The sequence below is a fragment of the Pongo pygmaeus genome, chromosome 15 (assembly GCF_028885625.2).
Source record: "Pongo pygmaeus isolate AG05252 chromosome 15, NHGRI_mPonPyg2-v2.0_pri, whole genome shotgun sequence".
Classification (NCBI taxonomy): Eukaryota; Metazoa; Chordata; class Mammalia; order Primates; family Hominidae; genus Pongo; species Pongo pygmaeus.
Window position 1 is genome coordinate 37,611,244 of NC_072388.2, and position 18,640 is coordinate 37,629,883.

At 43.3% G+C, this 18,640-nt stretch overlaps 2 protein-coding genes across 2 annotated transcripts; both read left to right on the top strand.

The window, feature by feature from the left end:
• Positions 1 to 12,101: 12,101 nt before the first annotated feature.
• LOC129012325 (transmembrane protein 92-like) lies at positions 12,102 to 13,244 on the top strand. Its single transcript, XM_054447976.2, has 2 exons — positions 12,102 to 12,105; positions 12,766 to 13,244. The coding sequence occupies exons 1-2, from the start codon at positions 12,102 to 12,104 to the stop codon at positions 13,242 to 13,244; spliced, it is 483 nt and encodes a 160-aa protein (XP_054303951.2).
• Positions 13,245 to 14,569: 1,325 nt separating this feature from the next.
• On the top strand, positions 14,570 to 17,561 carry LOC129012327 (YTH domain-containing family protein 2-like). Its single transcript, XM_063651284.1, is given in 3 exon segments — positions 14,570 to 14,593; positions 16,079 to 17,073; positions 17,075 to 17,561. Coding segments are annotated over 3 exon segments (1,314 nt in total). The 3' UTR covers positions 17,370 to 17,561.
• The last annotated feature ends 1,079 nt before the right edge of the window (positions 17,562 to 18,640 follow it).

Sequence of the window (18,640 nt, forward strand, 5' to 3'; positions counted from 1 at the left end):
CCCCCCCAATATGCTTCTTTTCCAATTTTTCCAAAATATTTACTTTTATTATTATTATTTTTTTGAGACAGAGTCTCTCTCTGTTGCCCAGGCTGGAGTGCAGTGGTGCGATCTTGGCTCACTGCAACCTCTGCCTCCTGGGTTCAAGCAATTCTCCTGCCTCAGCCTCCTGAGTAGCTGGGATTACAGGTGTGCGCCACCACGCTGGGCTAATTTTTGTATTTTTAGTAGAGATGGAGTTTCACCATGTTGGTCAGGCTGGTCTCAAACTCCTGACCTTGTGATCTGCCTGCCTAGGCCTCCCAAAGTGCTAGGATTACAGGCGTGAGCCACCACGCCCAGCTATATATTTATTTTTAATGAAAACTTTAGAATTATTTTTCAAGTTCCCCAAAAAGTTAACATTTTCATTGCAATTATATTGCCTTTATAAATTGAGAAGTAATCAACATCTTTAGAATATTGACTCTAAACAGAAACAAGTATAATTCTGTATTTATTCTATATCTATATTCTGCAGTAACATTTTATAGTTTTCTTCATCAGGTCTTGTACATTTTTATTAAATTTAGCCATAGAGTGTTTTTTGATAAATTATTTGCTATTGTGAACAGGATTTTTTTATTTTTATTGCATTTCCACCGATTTGTTGTTTATGTATAGGAAATTTAAAAATATTTTTCCAGTTTGCAGGAAGCTCCTTTGTCTACCTCTTGTCTACAGCAGAAACTCCTGTGACTATTTTCTGAGCCATGCTTGACTGGATCACAGTTAAAGAAAAAGTGAGGCACTTCTCCAGGAAGACAAGAAAATTTCTTTTTGCGGTTGGACTTATACAATGTTGGAATAATAAGTCTGTCTTTGTCCACTCTGGCTGCTATAACAAAATACCATAAACTAGGTAGCTTATAAACAACAGAAACTTCTCACAGTTCTGGAACCTGGGAAGTCCAAGAACAAGACAAGATTAGGTGTCTGGTAAGGGCCTGCTTCCTCATAGATGGCATCTTCTTGCTGTGACCTCACTAAGGGATGAGGAGTCTCTCTTGGCCCTCTTTTATAAGGTCACGAATCCACTCAAGGACCTCATTTTCTAGTACGATCACCCTGGGGGCTAGGATTTCAACATATGAATTTGATGGGGGGGGTGGGACACAGATATTCATATCATAGCAAAGTCTTAATTCATTAATATGTAATTTTTCGCCTGGTGCAGTGGCTCACACCTGTAATTCCAACACTTCCAGAGGCTGAGGCAGGTGGATCACTTAAGCCCAGGAGTTCAAGATCAGCCTGGGTAAAATGGCAAAACCCCATGTCTACAAAAAATACAAAAATTAGCCAGGCATGGCGGCGTACCTGTAGTCCTTCCTAAGGCAAGAAGATCACCTGAGTCCAGGAGGTGGAGGTTGCATTGAGTCAACAATCGTGCCACTGCACTCCAGTCTGGAAGATAGGGCAAGTCTGTCTCCAAAAAAAAAAAAAAAAAAAGTGTGTAGCACCCCATTAATCAAAAAATAAATAAATATATAAAAATATGTAATTCCCCCCCGAAACTGTTACCAAAAATGTTCTCTTGGGCCAGTCATGGTGGCTTACGCCTGTAATCCCAGCACTTTGGGTGGCCGAGGCGGGTGGATCATGAAGTCAGGAGATTGAGACCATCCTGGCCAACACGGTGAAACCCCGTCTGTACTAAAAAATACAAAAATTAGCCAGGCATGGTGGCGGCCGCCTATAGTCCCAGCTACTCGGGAGGCTGAGGCAGGAGAATGGCGTGAACCTGGGAGGCGGAGCTTGCAGTGAGCCAAGATCGTGCCACTGCACTCCAGCCTGGGCGACAGAGCAAAGACTCTGTCTCAAAAAAAAAAAAAAAAAGTACTGTTGACTTTCCCTGTGATATCAGGCAATCTTCACAATTCAGTCCAATTCCATAACCTTAAAAAACATGTTTATTGATTGCTTTTTTTAAAATTTTATTTTATGAGATAGGATCTTGCTCAATCTCCCAGGCTGGAGTGCAGTGGCAGGATCACAGCTCACTACAGCCTCAACATCCTGGCTCAGCCTTCCAAGTACCTGGCACTACAGCTGCATGTCACCGCGCCCAGCTAATTTTATTTTATTTTTTGTAGAGACAGGGATCTCACCATGTTGCTCAGGCTGGTCTCAAACTCTTGAGCTCAAGTGATCCTCCTGCCTTGGCCTTCCAAAGTGCTGGGACTACAGACATGAACCACCACGCCTGGGCAAAAAACACTTTTATTGTTAAAAGTTTTAAACACACGAAGGTAGAAAGAATGTTATAATGAACCTCTGTGTACCTATCACTCAGCTTTAACAATTATCAACTTATTGCTATTTTTGTTTCAACACTCCACATATTCCTCACCACATACACACCCTTAGTCTCTGCCACTTGAATCATTTCCAAAACTTTTTGATGGCCTGGGTTTCCTTGCCCACTGGGGCAACTAGCCTCTTTTCACAATGTCTATTTGATCATGAGGACAGTCACATATTACTATGCCATGTAGTAGGAATACATTAGTCCCACCACTCCTTTCTTTTTTGTTCATTTATTGCTCTACTGAGTGGCAGCAAGCCTGAGGCATTACATATTGTGCTACTTTTTGGTTTAGCAATCTATAGATGACACTATGAACAGATCCTGACTTGGTAGATGGGTTAATTTGAACACCTCCTAGTTAAATAGCAAGGGGAAGGGGACAAACTGAATGCCAAACATCCCATTCCCATCCCTGCACATCAGAAGAGAAGGGGGAAGAATGATTGACACTACTATGAGCTCTGTGTGCTACCTCCCACCTCCAATAGTTAGATTTACAGAAGCCTTGCAAAGAAATTATTGGACTCAAAGATGTCGGTTTTCTGAAAATAGAATATAAAAGTACTCAGTGCCATTTTTGTTCTCAGCTGTAAGTTCTGTTAGGAAATACATGGAAGACAAGAAAGATACTGCTTGACACATCTATCACCATGTTACACATATAAACTCAAGAAATGTAGGAAATGGCTCCATTGCTGCACTGCTGTTCTGCCTTGCGAGAGAGCTCTGGCACAGGCTGCAGGTCCAGAGGCCTGGCTCTGCTTGAAGTAGCTCCCCCTTGCCCTATTTCACTCTGCAGGGCCACTAAGGCCCTGGGACACTGCGAGTGCTAAAGTTACAGACTGTTTGGTTGCAATGTGGAGCCCCTCAGGTGTATAGACTCTCTTTTTTTTTGGAGGCGAAGTTTTGCTCTTGTTGCTCAGGCTAGAACACAATGGCACGATCTCAGCTCACTGCAACCTCTGCCTCCTGGGTTCAAGCGATTCTCCTGTCTCAGCCTCCCAAGTAGCTGGGATTACAGGTGTGCGCCACCACGCCTAGCTAATTTTTGTATATTTAGTAGACATGGGGTTTCATCATGTTGACCAGGCTGGTCTTGAACTCCTGACCTCAGGTGATCCACCCGCCTCGGTCTCCCAAAGTGCTAGGATTACAGGCATAAGCCACTGTGCCTGGCCTAGACTCTCTTTTTAAAGATTAACTGGAGATCATCATGGCGGATGGGAGGCAGAACTAGACTGCAGCTCTGACTCTGATGGACAGAGCAGTGTGCGGAGGCTCGCATCATGAATTTTAGCTTCAGATCAACTGCAATAACAGACCACCAATCCTGAGAGGACGCACAGACCCTCTGAGGAAAGCGGACTGCTCCTGCAGGACCTTGGAGAAACCCCAAATATTGTGAGAGCCCCAATTGCGGAAGTGGGAAAGGGAGATCCTCCTCTCCCGAACACACACCCCCTCTGGAGAAATTGAAGGACTGCAGGAGGAGTTTTTGATCTTACCTGGAGCTGAGTCAATTTAAAGAGCCCAGTGAAATACAGGCGTAGAGGAAGCAGTAGGAAAGGCCCTAGGAACTTGCTGGGTCCCCAGCAGGCCGTTCCTGCCTGGCACCACAGGGATCTATCAGGAGAGTGGGCAGAAGAGTGAGGGAAAACACCACAGGGAGAAGGAAGTCTCCAGCTGAACTTTGTAACAATTTGAACCTGGTAAGAAGCCTCCTGGCCAGAACTCAGGGGAGGGCGCAAATCGGTGTGCAGACTCCACAGACCGGGGTAGAACTAAAGCCCTTTTATATTGCAGCTGGGAGGAGGGTAGCCTGGGGCAAGTTCTCAAGCCCAGCCCACCCACTGCCCAGAAACAGACTTGACGCTGTTAGGGGGTGCATGGTGGGAGTGAGACCAGCTCTTCAGTTTGTGTGGGAGGTGGGTGAGGCCTGTAACTGCCAGCTTTCCCCCACTTCCCTGACAACCTGCATGACTCAGCAGAGGCATCTATAATCCTCCTAGGTACACAACTCCATTGACCTGGGAACCTTACCCCATCCCCGACAGCAGCCATAGCAAGACCCGCCCAAGGATAGTCTGAGCTCAGACATGCCTAGCCCTGCCCCCACCTGATGGGCCTTCCTTATCTACTCTGGTAGCTGAAGAGAAAGGGCATATAATCTTGGGAGTTCAAGGGCCCCACCCACCACTGGTTCCTCTCCATACTACCATAGTTGATGCTCTCTGGAAAGCATCACCTCCCAGCAGGAGGCCAACCAGCACAAAAATAGAACACTTAAACCACCAAAGCTAAGAACCCTCACAGAGCCCATTGCGCTCCCCTGCCACCTCCACCAGAACAGGTGCTGGTATCCATGGCTGAGAGACCCATAGACAGTTCACATCACAGGGCTCTGTGCAGACAACTCCCAGTACCAGCCCAGAGCTAGGTAGACGTGCTGGGTGGCTAGATCCAGAAGAGAGACAACAATCACTGCAGTTTGGCTCACAGGAAGCCACATCCCTAGGAAAAGGGGAGAGTACTACATCAAGGGAACAAGCCATGGCTCACAGGAAGCCACATCCATAGGAAAAGGGGAGACTCATGGGACAAAAGAATCTGAACAACAGCCTTCAGCCTTAGACTTTCGCTCTGATAGAGCGTATCCAAATGAGAAGGAACCAGAAAACCAACTCTGGTAATATGACAAAAAAAGGCTTTGTAACACCCCCCAAATAACCACAGTAGCTCACCAGCAGTAGATCCAAACCAAGAAGAGATCCCTGATTTACCTGAAAAAGAATACAGGAGGTTAGTTATTAAGCTAATCAGGAAGGCATCAGAGAAAGGTGAAGCTCAGCACAATGAAATCCAAAAAACAATACAAGAAGTGAAGAGAGAAATATTCAGGGAAATAGATAGCATAAAGAAAAAATAATCAAAACTTCAGGAAACACTGGACACACTTATAGAAATGCAAAATGCTCTGGAAAGTCTCAGCAATAGAATTGAACAAGTAGAAGAAAGAAATTCAGAGCTCGAAGACAAGGTCTAACAAAGACAAAGAAAAAAGAGTAAGAAAATATGAGGCTGGGCACAGTGGCTCACGCCTGTAATGCTAGCACTTTGGGAGGCTGAGGCGGGCGGATCACAAGGTCAGGAGATTGAGACCAGCCTTGCCAACAGGGTGAAACCCCATCTCTACTAAAGATACAAAAATTAGCTGAGTGTGGTGGTGCGTGCCTGTAATCCCAGCTACTCAGGAGGCTGAGGCAGGAGAATCGTTTGAACAAGGGTGTCAGAGGTTGCAGTGAGCCGAGATGGTGCCATTGCACTCCAGCCTGGCGACAGAGCAAGACTCTATCTAAAAAAAAAAAGAAAGAAAGAAAATATGAACAAAGCCTCCAAGAAGTCTGGGATTATGTTAAATTACCAAACCCAAGAATAATTGGTATTTCGAGACTAGCCTGGCCAACATGGTGAAACCCTGTCTCTACTAAAAGTACAAAAAATTAGCTGGGCATGGTGGCACGTGCCTGTAGTCCCAGCTACTCAGGAGGCTAAGGTAGGAGAATCGCTTGAACCCGGGAGGCAGAGGTTGCAGTGAGCTGAGATTGTGCCACTGCACACCAGCCTGGGCAACACAGTGAGACTCTGTCTCAAAAAAGAAAAAAGAAAAAAAAAGGAATAATCAGTGTTCCTGAAGAAGAGAATTCTAAAAGCTTGGAAAACATATTTGGGGGAATAATTGAGGAAAAGTTCCCCAAACTTGCTAGAGACTTAGACATCCAAAAACAAGAAGCACAAAGAACACCTAAGAAATTCATCACAAAAAGATCATCACCTAGGCACATTGTCATCAGGCTGTCATCAGGTTATCTAGAGTTAAGATGAAGGAAAGAATCTTAAGAGCTGTGAGACAGAAGCACCAGGTAACCTATAAACGAAAACCTATCAGATTCACAGCAGATTTCTCAGCAGAAACCCTACAAACTAGAAGGGTTTGGGGCCCTATCTTCAGTCTCCTCAAACAAAACAATTATCAGCTAAGAATTTTGTATCTACCGAAACTAAGCATTGCATATGATAGAAGGATACAGTCTATTTCATACAAACAAATGCTGAGAGAATTCGCCCCTACCAAGCCACCATTACAAGAACTGCTAAAAGGAGCTCTATATCTTAAAACAGGCTGGGGGCAGTGGCTTATGCCTGTAATCCCGGGACTTTGGGAGGCCGAGGGGGGTGGATCACCTGAGGTCAGGAGTTCAAGACTAGACTGGGCAACATGGTGAAACCCCGTCTCTACTAAAAATACAAAAATTAGGTAGGCGTGGTGGTGGGCCCCTGTAATCCCAGCTACTTGGGAGGCTGAGGCAGGAGAATCACCTGAACCTGGGAGGCAGAGGTTGCAGTGAGCCAAGATTGTGCCATTGCACTCCAGTCTGGGAGACAGATTGAAACTCTGTCTCAAAAAAAAAAAAAAAATCTTAAATCCTGGAAACACATCAAAACAGAACCTCTTTAAAGCATAAATCACACAGGACCTATAAAACAAAAATACAAATTAAAAAGCAAAAACCAAAACCAAAAAACCCAAGGTACACAGGCAACAAATAGCACAATGAATGCAATGGTACCTCACATTTCAATATTAACATTGAATGTAAATGGCCTAAATGCTCCACTTAAAAGATACAGAACTGCAGAATGGATGAGAACTCACCAACCAACTATCTGCTGCCTTTAGTAGACTTACGTAACACATAAGGACTCACATAAACTTAGAGTAAAGGGATGGAAAAAGAGATTTCTTGCAAGTGGACACGCAAAGCAAGCAAAGGTAGCTATTCTTATATCAGATAAAACAAACTTTAAAGCAATAGCAGTTAAAAGAGACAAAGAGGGACATTAAAAAATGGTAAAAGGCCTTGTCCAACAGGAAAATATCACAATCCTAAACATATATGCACCTAACATTGGAGCTCCCAAATTTATAAAACAATTATTAATAGACCTAAGAAATGAGATAGACAGCAACACAATAATAGTGGGGGACTTCAGTACTCCACTGACAGCACTAGACAGGTCATCAAGACAGAAAGTCAACAAAGAAACAATGGATTTAAACTATACCTTGGAACAAATGGACTTAACAGATATATACACAACATTTCATCCGACAATCACAGAATACACGTTCTATTCATCAGCTCATGGAACGCTCCAAGATAGACCATATGATAGGCCACAAAATGAGTCTCAATAAATTTAAGAAATTGAAATTATATCAAGCACTTTCAGACCACAGTGAAATAAAACTGGAAATCATCTCTAAAAGGAACCTTCAAAACCATGCAAATACATGGAAATTAAATAACCTGCTCGTGAATGAGCATTGAGTCAAAAATGAAATCAAGATGGAAATTAAAAAATTCTTCAAACTAAACGACAATAATGATACAACCTATCAAAACCTCTGGGATACAGCAAAGGCAGTGCTAAGAGGAAAGTTCATAGCCCTAAAAGCTTACATCAAAAAGACTGAACAAGCACAACTGACATTCTAAGGTCATACCTCAAGAAACTAGAGAAATAAGAACAAACCAAACCCAACCCCAGCAGAAGAATGGAAATGATCAAGATCAGAGCAGAACTAAATGAAACTGAAACAAAAAAATTACAAAAGCTAAATGAAACAAAAAGCTGGTTATTTGAAAAGATAAATAAAATTGATAGAGCATTAACAAGCTTAACCAAGAAAAGAGGAGAGAAAATCCACCAAATAACCTCATTAAGAAATGAAACAGGAGATATTACAATGGACACCACTAAAATACAAAAGAGCATTCAAAGCTACTATGAACACCTTTATGCACATAAACTAGAAAACCTAGAAGAGATGGATAAATTCCTGGAAAAGTACAACCCTCCTAGCTTAAATCAGGAAGAATTAGATGTCCTGAACAGACCAATAACAAGCAGCAAGATTGAAATGTTAATTTAATAATTACCAAGAGAAAAAGTACAGGACCAGATGGATTTACAGCAGAATTCTACCAGACATTCAAAGAAGAATTTGTACCAATCCTTTTGACACTATTCCACAAGACAGAGAAAGAAGGAACCTTCCCTAATTCATTCTATGAAGCCAGCATCACCCTAATACCAAAATCAGGAAAGGACAAAACCAAAAAAGAAAACTACAGACTGATAACCTTGATGAACATAGATGTTAAAATCCTTAACAAAATACTAGCTAACCGAATCCAACAGCACACAAAAAAGATAATTCACTATAATCAAGTGAGTTTCATACCAGGGATGCAGGGATGGTTTAACATATGCAAGTCAATAAATGTGATACACCACATAAACATAATTAAAAACAAAAATCACATGATCATCTCAATACATGCAGAAAAAGCATTTGACAAAATCCAGCATCCCTTTATGATTAAAACCCTCAGCAAAATCAGCATACAAGGGGCATACCTTAATGTAATAAAAGCCATCTATGACATACCCACAGCCAACATAATACTGAATGGGGAAAAGTTTAAAGTATTCCCTCTAAGAACGGGAACAAGACAAGGATGCTCAGTCTCACCACTCGCTTCAATATAGTGCTGGAAGTCCTAGCAATCAGATATGGGTGCGAAAAGGTGTCTCAGAAGACTTTCCTCCTTATAATAAAAACTCCATCTACCACATCTCCTAGCCACCCAAATAAACACACATTGGCTCTCCCCAGTCTCCAGCTTGCTGATTTGAGAATATTGGGACTTCTTAGCCTCCATAATTACATGAACCAATTCCTTATAACAAATGTCTTCTCATGCCTACAAAAACAAATTTTTTAAAAATAAGTCTCTTCATATAGATATATATAGATACATATAGACACACACATACATACACACATCCCATTGGTATCTGTTTCTCTGTAGGACCTGACTAATACAGATTAACTTCTTTGTTAGGTATCCCTTTATCAGCTGGGCAGCTTAAGGGAACATTATTGTATCTATCACAAATCTTTATGATTTCAGGTTGTTTCATTTTCCTTGTTTCCATAGGTTTGAATGTTGAATGTTTTTAAACCCCTGACCCATACACTCAATTGAAAATAAGAATGAAAAATTAGTTCACATTAGAACAATAATCAGGTGAGAGTAGGGGCGAGGATGGTGAAACATGCCCCATTGAGAATGGTAAAGAAAGTTTAATGAGCATGGCTGAATTCACACTTTGTTGGGGTATCACCAAGAGGTCTATGTCCTTGTTATGGAACTTTGGGATCTGAGAAGCTCTTCCTCTGTGCCAGAAGCAGAATTGTGTTGTCATTATTCCTGGGCAGACAGGAAGATGAAAATTTCCTCCTGTCTTCTCAATTTTATTTTTATTTATTTAGAGACGGAGTTTTGTTCTTGTTGCCCAGGGTGGAGTGCAATGGCGTGATCTTGGCTCACCGCAACTTCCGCCTCTTGGATTCAAGCGATTCTCCTGCCTCAGCCTCCCAAGTAGCTGGGATTATAGGCATGCACCACCACACCCAGCTCATTTTGTATTTTTAGTAGAGATGGGGTTTCTCCATGTTGGCTATACTGGTCTCGAACTCCGACCTCAGGTGATCCACCCGCCTCCGCCTCCCAAAGTGCTGGGATTACAGGCGTGAGCCACTGTGCCCAACCTTATTTATTTTTTTGAGACGGAGTCTTGCTCTGCTGCCCCGGATAGAGTGCAGTGGTGCCATTTTGGCTCACTGCAACCTCCGCTTCCTGGGTTCAAGCGATTCTCGTGCCTCAGCCTCCTGAGTAGGTGGGATTACAGGCGCCTGCCATCACACCAGGCTAATTTTTGTATTTTTAGTAGACATGGGGTTTCACCATGTTGAGACCAGGTCAGGCTGGTCTCAAACTCCTGACCTCAAGTGATCTGCCCGCCTCCGCCTCCCAAAGTGTTGGGATTACAGGCGTGAGCCACCGCGCCCAGCGTCTCCCAATTTGCAATTAGGTGGAAGCACGAAATTATTTCTGGCCAATAGAAGTAAACAGAAGAGGCCAGGTGCGGTGGCTCACCCTTGCGATCCCAGCACTTTGGGAGGCTGAGGCAGGGGGATCACTTGAGCCCCAGGAGTTCGACACCAGCCTGGCCCAGGTGGCAAAACCTTGTCGCTACCAAAAATACAAAGATAATTAGCCGGGTGTGGTGGCATGCACCTGTAATCCCAACTACTCGGGAAGCTGAGGCAGGAGAATTGTTTGAAGCCGGGAGGAGAAGGTTGCAGTGAACCAAGATGGCACAACTGCACTGCAGCCTGGTTGACAGAGTGAGACTCCTTATTAAAAAAAAAGAAAAAGTAAACAGGAGTAATATACACCACTTCCAGGTTCCAGGCCTGGTCTTTTTTTTTTTTCATTTGGAGACAAGGTCTCGCTCTATGTCACCCAGACTGGAGAGTAGTGACACAATCTCGGCTCACTACAATCTCCTTCTCCCAGGTTCAAGCGATTCTCATGCCTCAGCCTCCCAACTAGCTGGGATTACAGGCACATGCCACCACGCCCTGCTAATTTCTGTATTTTTAGTAGAGACGGGGTTTCGCCACCTTGGCCAGGCTGGTCTCAAACTCCTGACGTCAAGTGATCCGCCCACCTCGGCCTCCCAAAGTGCTGGGATTACAGGTGTGAGCCACTGGGCCCGGCCAGGCCTAGTTTTTAATTGAGTTCTTTAGTTCTCTTTGCCTGCCATGGTGACCTTGGATAACTCAACTTCCAGATGGTTTAGCTACCGGTTAGCTGCTTAAGGGACAGTTCACATCAGACTGCAGTGTGAACAAGAGACAAACTTTTGTTGTGTTAAGCCATTGAGATTTATGGGTTATTTGCAACCTTAGCTAATGAATTACCTTGATAAATACACATTGTGGGGATAATGCTGTATTAACTCCTGCTTTGTGTAACCTCCTTAAGTATCCATATTTGCCGTTAAAGAAGTTTTATATTCTGTAACTGTTGGTGGATTTCCACCATCAGTTATAGATCATAACTGTATCACATGTTATAGATCATAATACATGTTAGATTATATGTTATAGATCATAACACCATCTCTCAGTGTTGGCCATTTGGTAAACAAAATGTATCATGCAGCATGATTACTTTTGGTAGTTTATCAGATTTGTAGGAAACAATGGTTTCTCTTGTATTCAAAAGTAAAGAAACTCTGGTTCATAAGGTGGCAAACTCAGAAACCTCACTGTTTTCAGAAACCTCACTGTGTGAACAACTGTGGAGTCTTCCAGTGCTTCCGCTGCAGCAAATCAGCATTAGCAATGTGACATAAGTGTAATCTTCACCCTCCACTGCACTACATTCTCCTCACTTCCATGTGAGGGGAGCACTAAGACCACTGCGGTCTGAAACTATACAAGTATCAACTGTTTCCAGCCATCACTGTAGATATATAATTTTTCTGCTTTTTGATATTTGAGAGTATACAGCAGGGAATATTAAGACCATGCTTATTTTGCTTGTGAATAGTGTGATTTTCCAAAATCCCCAAATCATACTACAGGTTATTCTGAGACTTCAAATCCACTCCCATTCCCACTCCTTCCCCTATGTTGGCATACCCTATTTTAGAAGCAGAACTTAAGTTTTAGACGAGGCACTGGCAATTTGGAATATGAAAGAATGTGGCTGGTTTTACCTTGGCTGTTCTTGAATGGCTATTCTTATCTGAGTGAGGCAAACCCAGCATGGGTAGGCACCCTGGAAGTGGACAAAATAAACCTGTGCTTGTGTCAATTTCTATCTCCTCGTGCTGTTTCCTATATGTCTTCCTTGAGAAAAACTGAGGAAATTGACCAGACTTTTGTTTTGTTTTGTTTTGTTTTTGTGACAGAGTCTTGCTCTGTCATCTAGGCTGGAGTGTAGTGGCACAATCTCGGCTCACTGCAGCCTTGACCTCTCAGGCTCAGGTGACCCTCCTGTCTCAGCCTCCTGAGTAGCTGAGACCACAGACACATGACACCATGCCCAGCTTTTTTTTTTTTTTTTTTTTTTTATGGAGATAGGGTCTCCCTATGTCGCCCAGGCTGAGACTTTACAAAAAAAAAGAAAAATCTCTGGCTGGGTGCGGCGGCTCACGCCTGTATTCCCAGCACTTTGGGAGGCCAAGGCGGGCAGTTCACTTGAGGTTAGGAGTTTGAGACCAGCCTGGCCAACATCGTGAAACCTTGTCTCTACTAAAAATACAAAAATTAACCAGGCATGGTGGCGTGCACTGGTAATCCCAGCCACTCGGGAGGTTGAGGCAGGAGAATGACTTGAACCGGGGAGGCGTGGAGGTTGCAGTGAGCTATGATCATGCCACTGGACTCCGGCCTGGGTGAGACTCCATCTCAAAAAAAAAAAAAAAAGAAAAAATATCTGGGGTCCCCGGCCTCATGCCCGCCTTGCTGCTCAGCCTGCTGGCTGGCTCCCAAAATGTTGCAGCTAAATGTGGTCTCTCCTTCACCTGCCCCAAAGGATTCAAATGCTGTGGCGACAGCTGCTGCCAGGAGAACGAGTTCCTCCCTGGCCCGTTGAGGATCTTCGTCATCATTTTCCTGGTCATCCTGCCCGTCTTGTGCATCTGTGGCCTGGCTAAGCGCTTCTGTCCCAACTGCAGAGACCTGGACCCAGACGCCCTGACGGATTGCCGAGGGCCCCAGGAACTGCCCTCCATCATCCCCCTAGAGAGGGTCAGAGCATCCCTCTCTGCTCCCCCACCCCGCTACAGTGAGGTGATTCTGAAGCCTACCCGGGGCCCGACTCCCACAGAGCCACCTTCTCCCTACAGCTTCAGGCCTGAAAAATATACCGGGGATCAGAGGGCCATTGACAACCCAGCTTTCTGAGTCACCTCCTGCCTAGAATCTTGCCATCAGCAACCTCCTCCCCAGTGCCTCCTGGATCAAGCTAGAGACTGCTGGCACCCCAGGAATGTCCTTGCCCATCCTGCCATGTCTCTGTTCATTCTTGGATTCAACTTATCGCTTTTTCTGCCTCTGTTCCCAACCCAGCTGCCTCTCTTGTCCTGAAGGTTAGGCTGGAGTGACAGTATCTGCCCACCCCCCAACCCAAGAAAGAGGCTGCTGGAAGGAAAATGCCAACCATTGGAGGTGCCCAACAGCAGAATGGGCTACTGTGAGGGGTAGTAAGAGCCCCATTTCTGGAGGTATGCAAATCTTGACTGGACAGCCAGCTCTGAGATTTTATCAGGGCACTTCTATACCTGTGGGAGACTGGACTGGATGAGCTCTGAGCCAGCTTCCAATCCTACCTGAATAGAGAACTCACTGTACCCACCCCCAACACAGGATAAACACACATCCTCACTGAAAAAAAAAATTTCTGATCTATGTGAAATGTTTTGTAAACTATAAAGCCACTAAAAACACTAGCTCTTCCACTTTCAATGAATTGACAGTTAAACCTATATAGAAAGTCACTTCATTCAGTTGCTTAAGTGTACATTTTGCAATTCTTCTTATCCTGAAGAGTATGCTAGAAAGATATATTGCTCAAGTTAGATCCTCTGTGGTTGCTTTAATGCTCATATGAAAAAAAATTAATGACTGATATGAGCATTTGGTTAACACTTTTTAAGACTTGAAATGTTGCTGCCATGTTCTATACTTGTGCTATTCAATATGGTAGCCACTAGCCACATGTGACTATTGAGCCTCTGACTTGTGGCTAGTTTGACTGAAGAATTGAATTTTAAATTTTATTTGATTTAAAATAACTTAAGTTTAAATAACCACGTAGATAACACAAATATAGAACGCTTCTGTAATATAAAAAGTACTATTGGATAGCACTATTCTACAAAAATGCTCATAAATATTAGTTATTATTTAGAACTATGCTGTCTGATATGTAGCCATTGGTTATATGTAGCCATTGAACACCTGAAATGTGGTTATTCTGAATTGAGAAATGCTGTCAGTATAAAATACATTAGATTTCAAAGGCATAGCATGAAAAAATGAAAATATGAAAAAAGTAAAATGTCTTCATAATTTTCATATTGATAATCATAGTGAGTAGAATAATGGCCCACTGAAGATCTCCATGTACACATCTTGAAAACCTGTGAATATATTTCATATATTACATGGCAAAGGGGAATCAAGGCTGTAGATGGAATTAAGGTGGCTAATCAGCTGACCTTATAACAATGAGAATATGCTGGATTATCTGGGTAGGCCCAATACAACCACAAGCGTCCTTAACAGTAGAAAAGAAGATGTGACTACAGAAAAAAGACATAGAGGCTGGGCACCATGGCTCACACCTGTAATCCTTGTACTTTGGGAAGCCGAGGTGGAAGGATCACTTTAGCCCAGATGTTTGAGACCCTGTCTCTCCAAAAAAAATTTTTTTAATTAGCTGAGCGTGGGGCTGGGCGCAGTGGCTCACACCTGTAACCCTAGCATTTTGGGAGGCCAAGGTGGGCAGATTGCAAGGTCAGGAGATCGAGACCATCCTGGCTAACACGGTGAAACCCCATCTCTACTAAAAATACAAAAAATTAGCCTGGCATAGTGGCGGTGTCTGTAGTCCCAGCTCCTCAGGAGGCTGAGGCAGCAGAATGGTGTGAACCCGGGAGGCAGAGCTTGCAGTAAGCCAAGATCGTGCCACTGCACTGCAGCCTGGGTGACAGAGCGAGACTCCGTCACAAAAAAAAAAAAAAAAATTAGCTGAGTATGGTGGTGCCCACCTGTAGCCCCAGCTTCTCAGCAGACTGAAGTGAGAGTATCACTTGAGCCCAGAAGGTTGAGGCTGCAGTGAGCCGTGATTGTGTCACTGCACTCCAGCCTGTGTGATAGAGACAGACCCTGACTCAAAAAAAGAAAAAAGACACAGAGATGCAACATTATTGGCTTTGAAGATAGAAGAAGGGGGCCTCTAAGAAGCTGAAAAATATAAGGAAATGTATTCTCCCCTAGAACTTTAGAATAGAATGCAGTCCTCCTGACACTTTGGTTTTTGCCCAGTAAGACCTATATTGGACTTCTGACCTATATAAATATGAATGAACAAATGAACGGGCCACGTGTGGTGGCTCATGCCTGTAATCCCAGCACTTTGGGAGGCCCAGGCAGGTGGATCACTTGGATCATTTCAGACCAAAGAGTTTAAGACTAGCCTGGGCAACATGGTGAGATCTTGTCTCTACCAAAAAAAAAAAAAAAAGAATACATTAGCCAGGCATGGTGGCGCATGCCTATACTTGGGAGGCTCGAGATGGGAGGATCACTTGAGCCTGGGAGATTGAGGCTGCAGTGAGCCATGCTCATGCCATTGCACTCCAGCCTGGGCAACAGTGTGAGACCCTGTCTCCAAAATAACAAACTAAAACAAAAAAGCTCAAATGAGTAAACAAATAAATAAGTTTGTTTTAAGCTACTGTTAGTAGTAATTTGTTACAGCAGCAAATAGACAATGAATACAATAATATTAAATAATATCTCGTATATAGTGACTTAAGTAAAATATAATGTTGAAATTGATTTCATCTGTTTCTTTTTACTTTAAAAAATATGGGTACTAACTCATATGTTCATCACAGCACTGTTCACAATAGGAAAGACATGGAATCAACCTAGGTATCCATCAAAGGTGAAGTGGATAAAGAAAATGTGGTACATATACACCATGGAATACTACACAGCCATAAAAAAAGAGTGAAATCGCACCTAGCTCCTTAGGTGGAGCCATGATTGATGGACAGTCAGCTTTTGCCAATGAGCCCCTCAGTAAGGCTCCTGGCATGAATACTATAGACCAAGGGATGGCAGCACTGAAGTTGGATAGCACAGAAGTTGCAAGCAATGTTCCAAAAGTTGTAGGTTCTGCTGTTGGTAGCGGGTCCATTACTAGTAACATCGTGGCTTCCAATAGTTTGCCTCCAGCCACCATTGCTCCTCCAAAACCAGCATCTTGGGCTGATATTGCTAGCAAGCCTGCAAAACAGCAACCTAAACTGAAGACCAAGAATGGCATTGCAGGGTCAAGTCTTCCGCCACCCCCGATAAAGCATAACATGGATATTGGAACTTGGGATAACAAGGGTCCCGTTGCAAAAGCCCCCTTACAGGCTTTGGTTCAGAATATAGGTCAGCCAACCCAGGGGTCTCCTCAGCCTGTAGGTCAGCAGGCTAACAGTAGCCCACCAGTGGCTCAGGCATCGGTAGGGCAACAGACACAGCCATTGCCTCCACCTCCACCACAGCCTGCCCAGCTTTCAGTCCAGCAACAGGCAGCTCAGCCAACACGCTGGGTAGCACCTCGGAACCGTGGCAGTGGGTTCGGTCATAATGGGGTGGATGGTAATGGAGTAGGACAGTCTCAGGCTGGTTCTGGATCTACTCCTTCAGAACCCCACCCAGTGTTGGAGAAGCTTCGGTCCATTAATAACTATAACCCCAAAGATTTTGACTGGAATTTGAAACATGGCCGGGTTTTCATCATTAAGAGCTACTTTGAGGATGATATTCACCATTCCATTAAGTATAATATTTGGTGCAGCACAGAGCACGATAACAAGAGACTGGATGCTGCTTCCATGCTCTATCGTTCCATGAACGGGAGAGGCCCCGTTTACTTACTTTTCAGTGTCAATGGCAGGGGACACTTCTGTGGCGTTGCAGAAATGAAATCTGCTGTGGACTACAACACGTGCAGGTGTGTGGTCCCAGGACAAATGGAAGGGTCGTTTTGATGTCAGGTGGATTTTTGTGAAGGACGTTCCCAATAGCCAACTGCGACACATTCGCCTAGAGAACAACGAGAATAAACCCGTGACCAACTCTAGGGACACTCAGGAAGTGCCTCTGGAAAAGGCTAAGCAGGTTTTGAAAATTATAGCCAGCTACAAGCACACCACTTCCATTTTTGATGACTTCTCACACTATGGGAAACGCCAAGAGGAAGAAGAAAGTGTTAAAAAGGAACGTCAAGGTCGTGGGAAATAAAAGGCAGTTCTAACAGACCACAGCAACAGTTGCATCTGCATATCCTAAGAGGAAAAAATGACCTTCAAGAGAATTAGGACTTTTTTCTTAATTCCACTGACTTCAGAGACGATTGCAGACTTGCAGTTTAAGTATTGGAATTTCACAAAAGACATAGGACTTAACTGGAAAATGAAAAAAAAAAAAAAAAAGAAAGAAAAAGAAAAAACTAAACCAAAAATCCCTCTAGGTAGTTTAGGTGAAAAATATCCCTTTTATTTTGGCTTTGGTTGTGATTTCAGAGCATAATGCTTTGTTTTTTGTCTTTTTACTATGTTTTTCAGATTTTTAAGTCCGTAGGTGCATACAGTTTTCTCTAATTTTTAAACCCTTTCCTCCTCCCATTTTGACATTTGCACTTGGAGAACACTTGAGTTGTGAAGGTTTTGGGCATCCACCCCAGAAAGTGGGAATTTGATTTTATCCTTCTGAACTGGAAGAACATTTTTATGAAGAATTTTTGTCTAGGAGAATATAACAGTGTTACCCAAGCTTGTGTCTTTAAGGGTGGTTCATTTTCTCTGACCTTTTGTTACTCAAAGTAAAGTACTAGGAGTCTTAAGAAATGTTCTGTTCTTGTACATTATACTGATTAAGTCAGGATTAATTTGATTTCAAAGCTAAGAACAGTGGTAAAAACTCGTTTACAGAAATGCATTTTGGAAGAGAAAAATACTGTAAAACGTGTAGTGAATGTTTCTTCAGTTTCTTGTTCAGCCAATGAGGAAAGGGCATTGCCTTTCTTTTTACCATTAATCACTTCTCAATAAACGCCAGATCCTGTTGAGCATCAAAAAAAAAAAAAAAAAAGTGTGAAATCATGTTCTTTGTGGCAACATAGATGCAGCTGGAGGCCATTATCCTAAATGAATTAACACAGGAACAAAAAATCAAATACCGCATGTTCTCATATATAAGTAGGAGCCACTACTTATGGGTACACATGAACATAAAGGTGGCAACAATAGACACTGGGGACTACTAGAGGAAGGAAAGAAGGAAGTGGGTGTATTAGCCCGTTCTCACGCTGCTGATAAAGACACACCCGAGAATGAGTAATTTATAAAGGAAAAAGGTTTAATTAACTCACAGTTCAGCACAGCTGGGAAGGCCTCAGGAAACTTACAATCATGGCAGAAGGGGAAGCAAACACATTCTTTTCACATGGCAGTAACAAGGGGAAGTGCCAAGCAAAAGAGTTTAAGCCCCTTGTAAAACCATCAGATCTCATG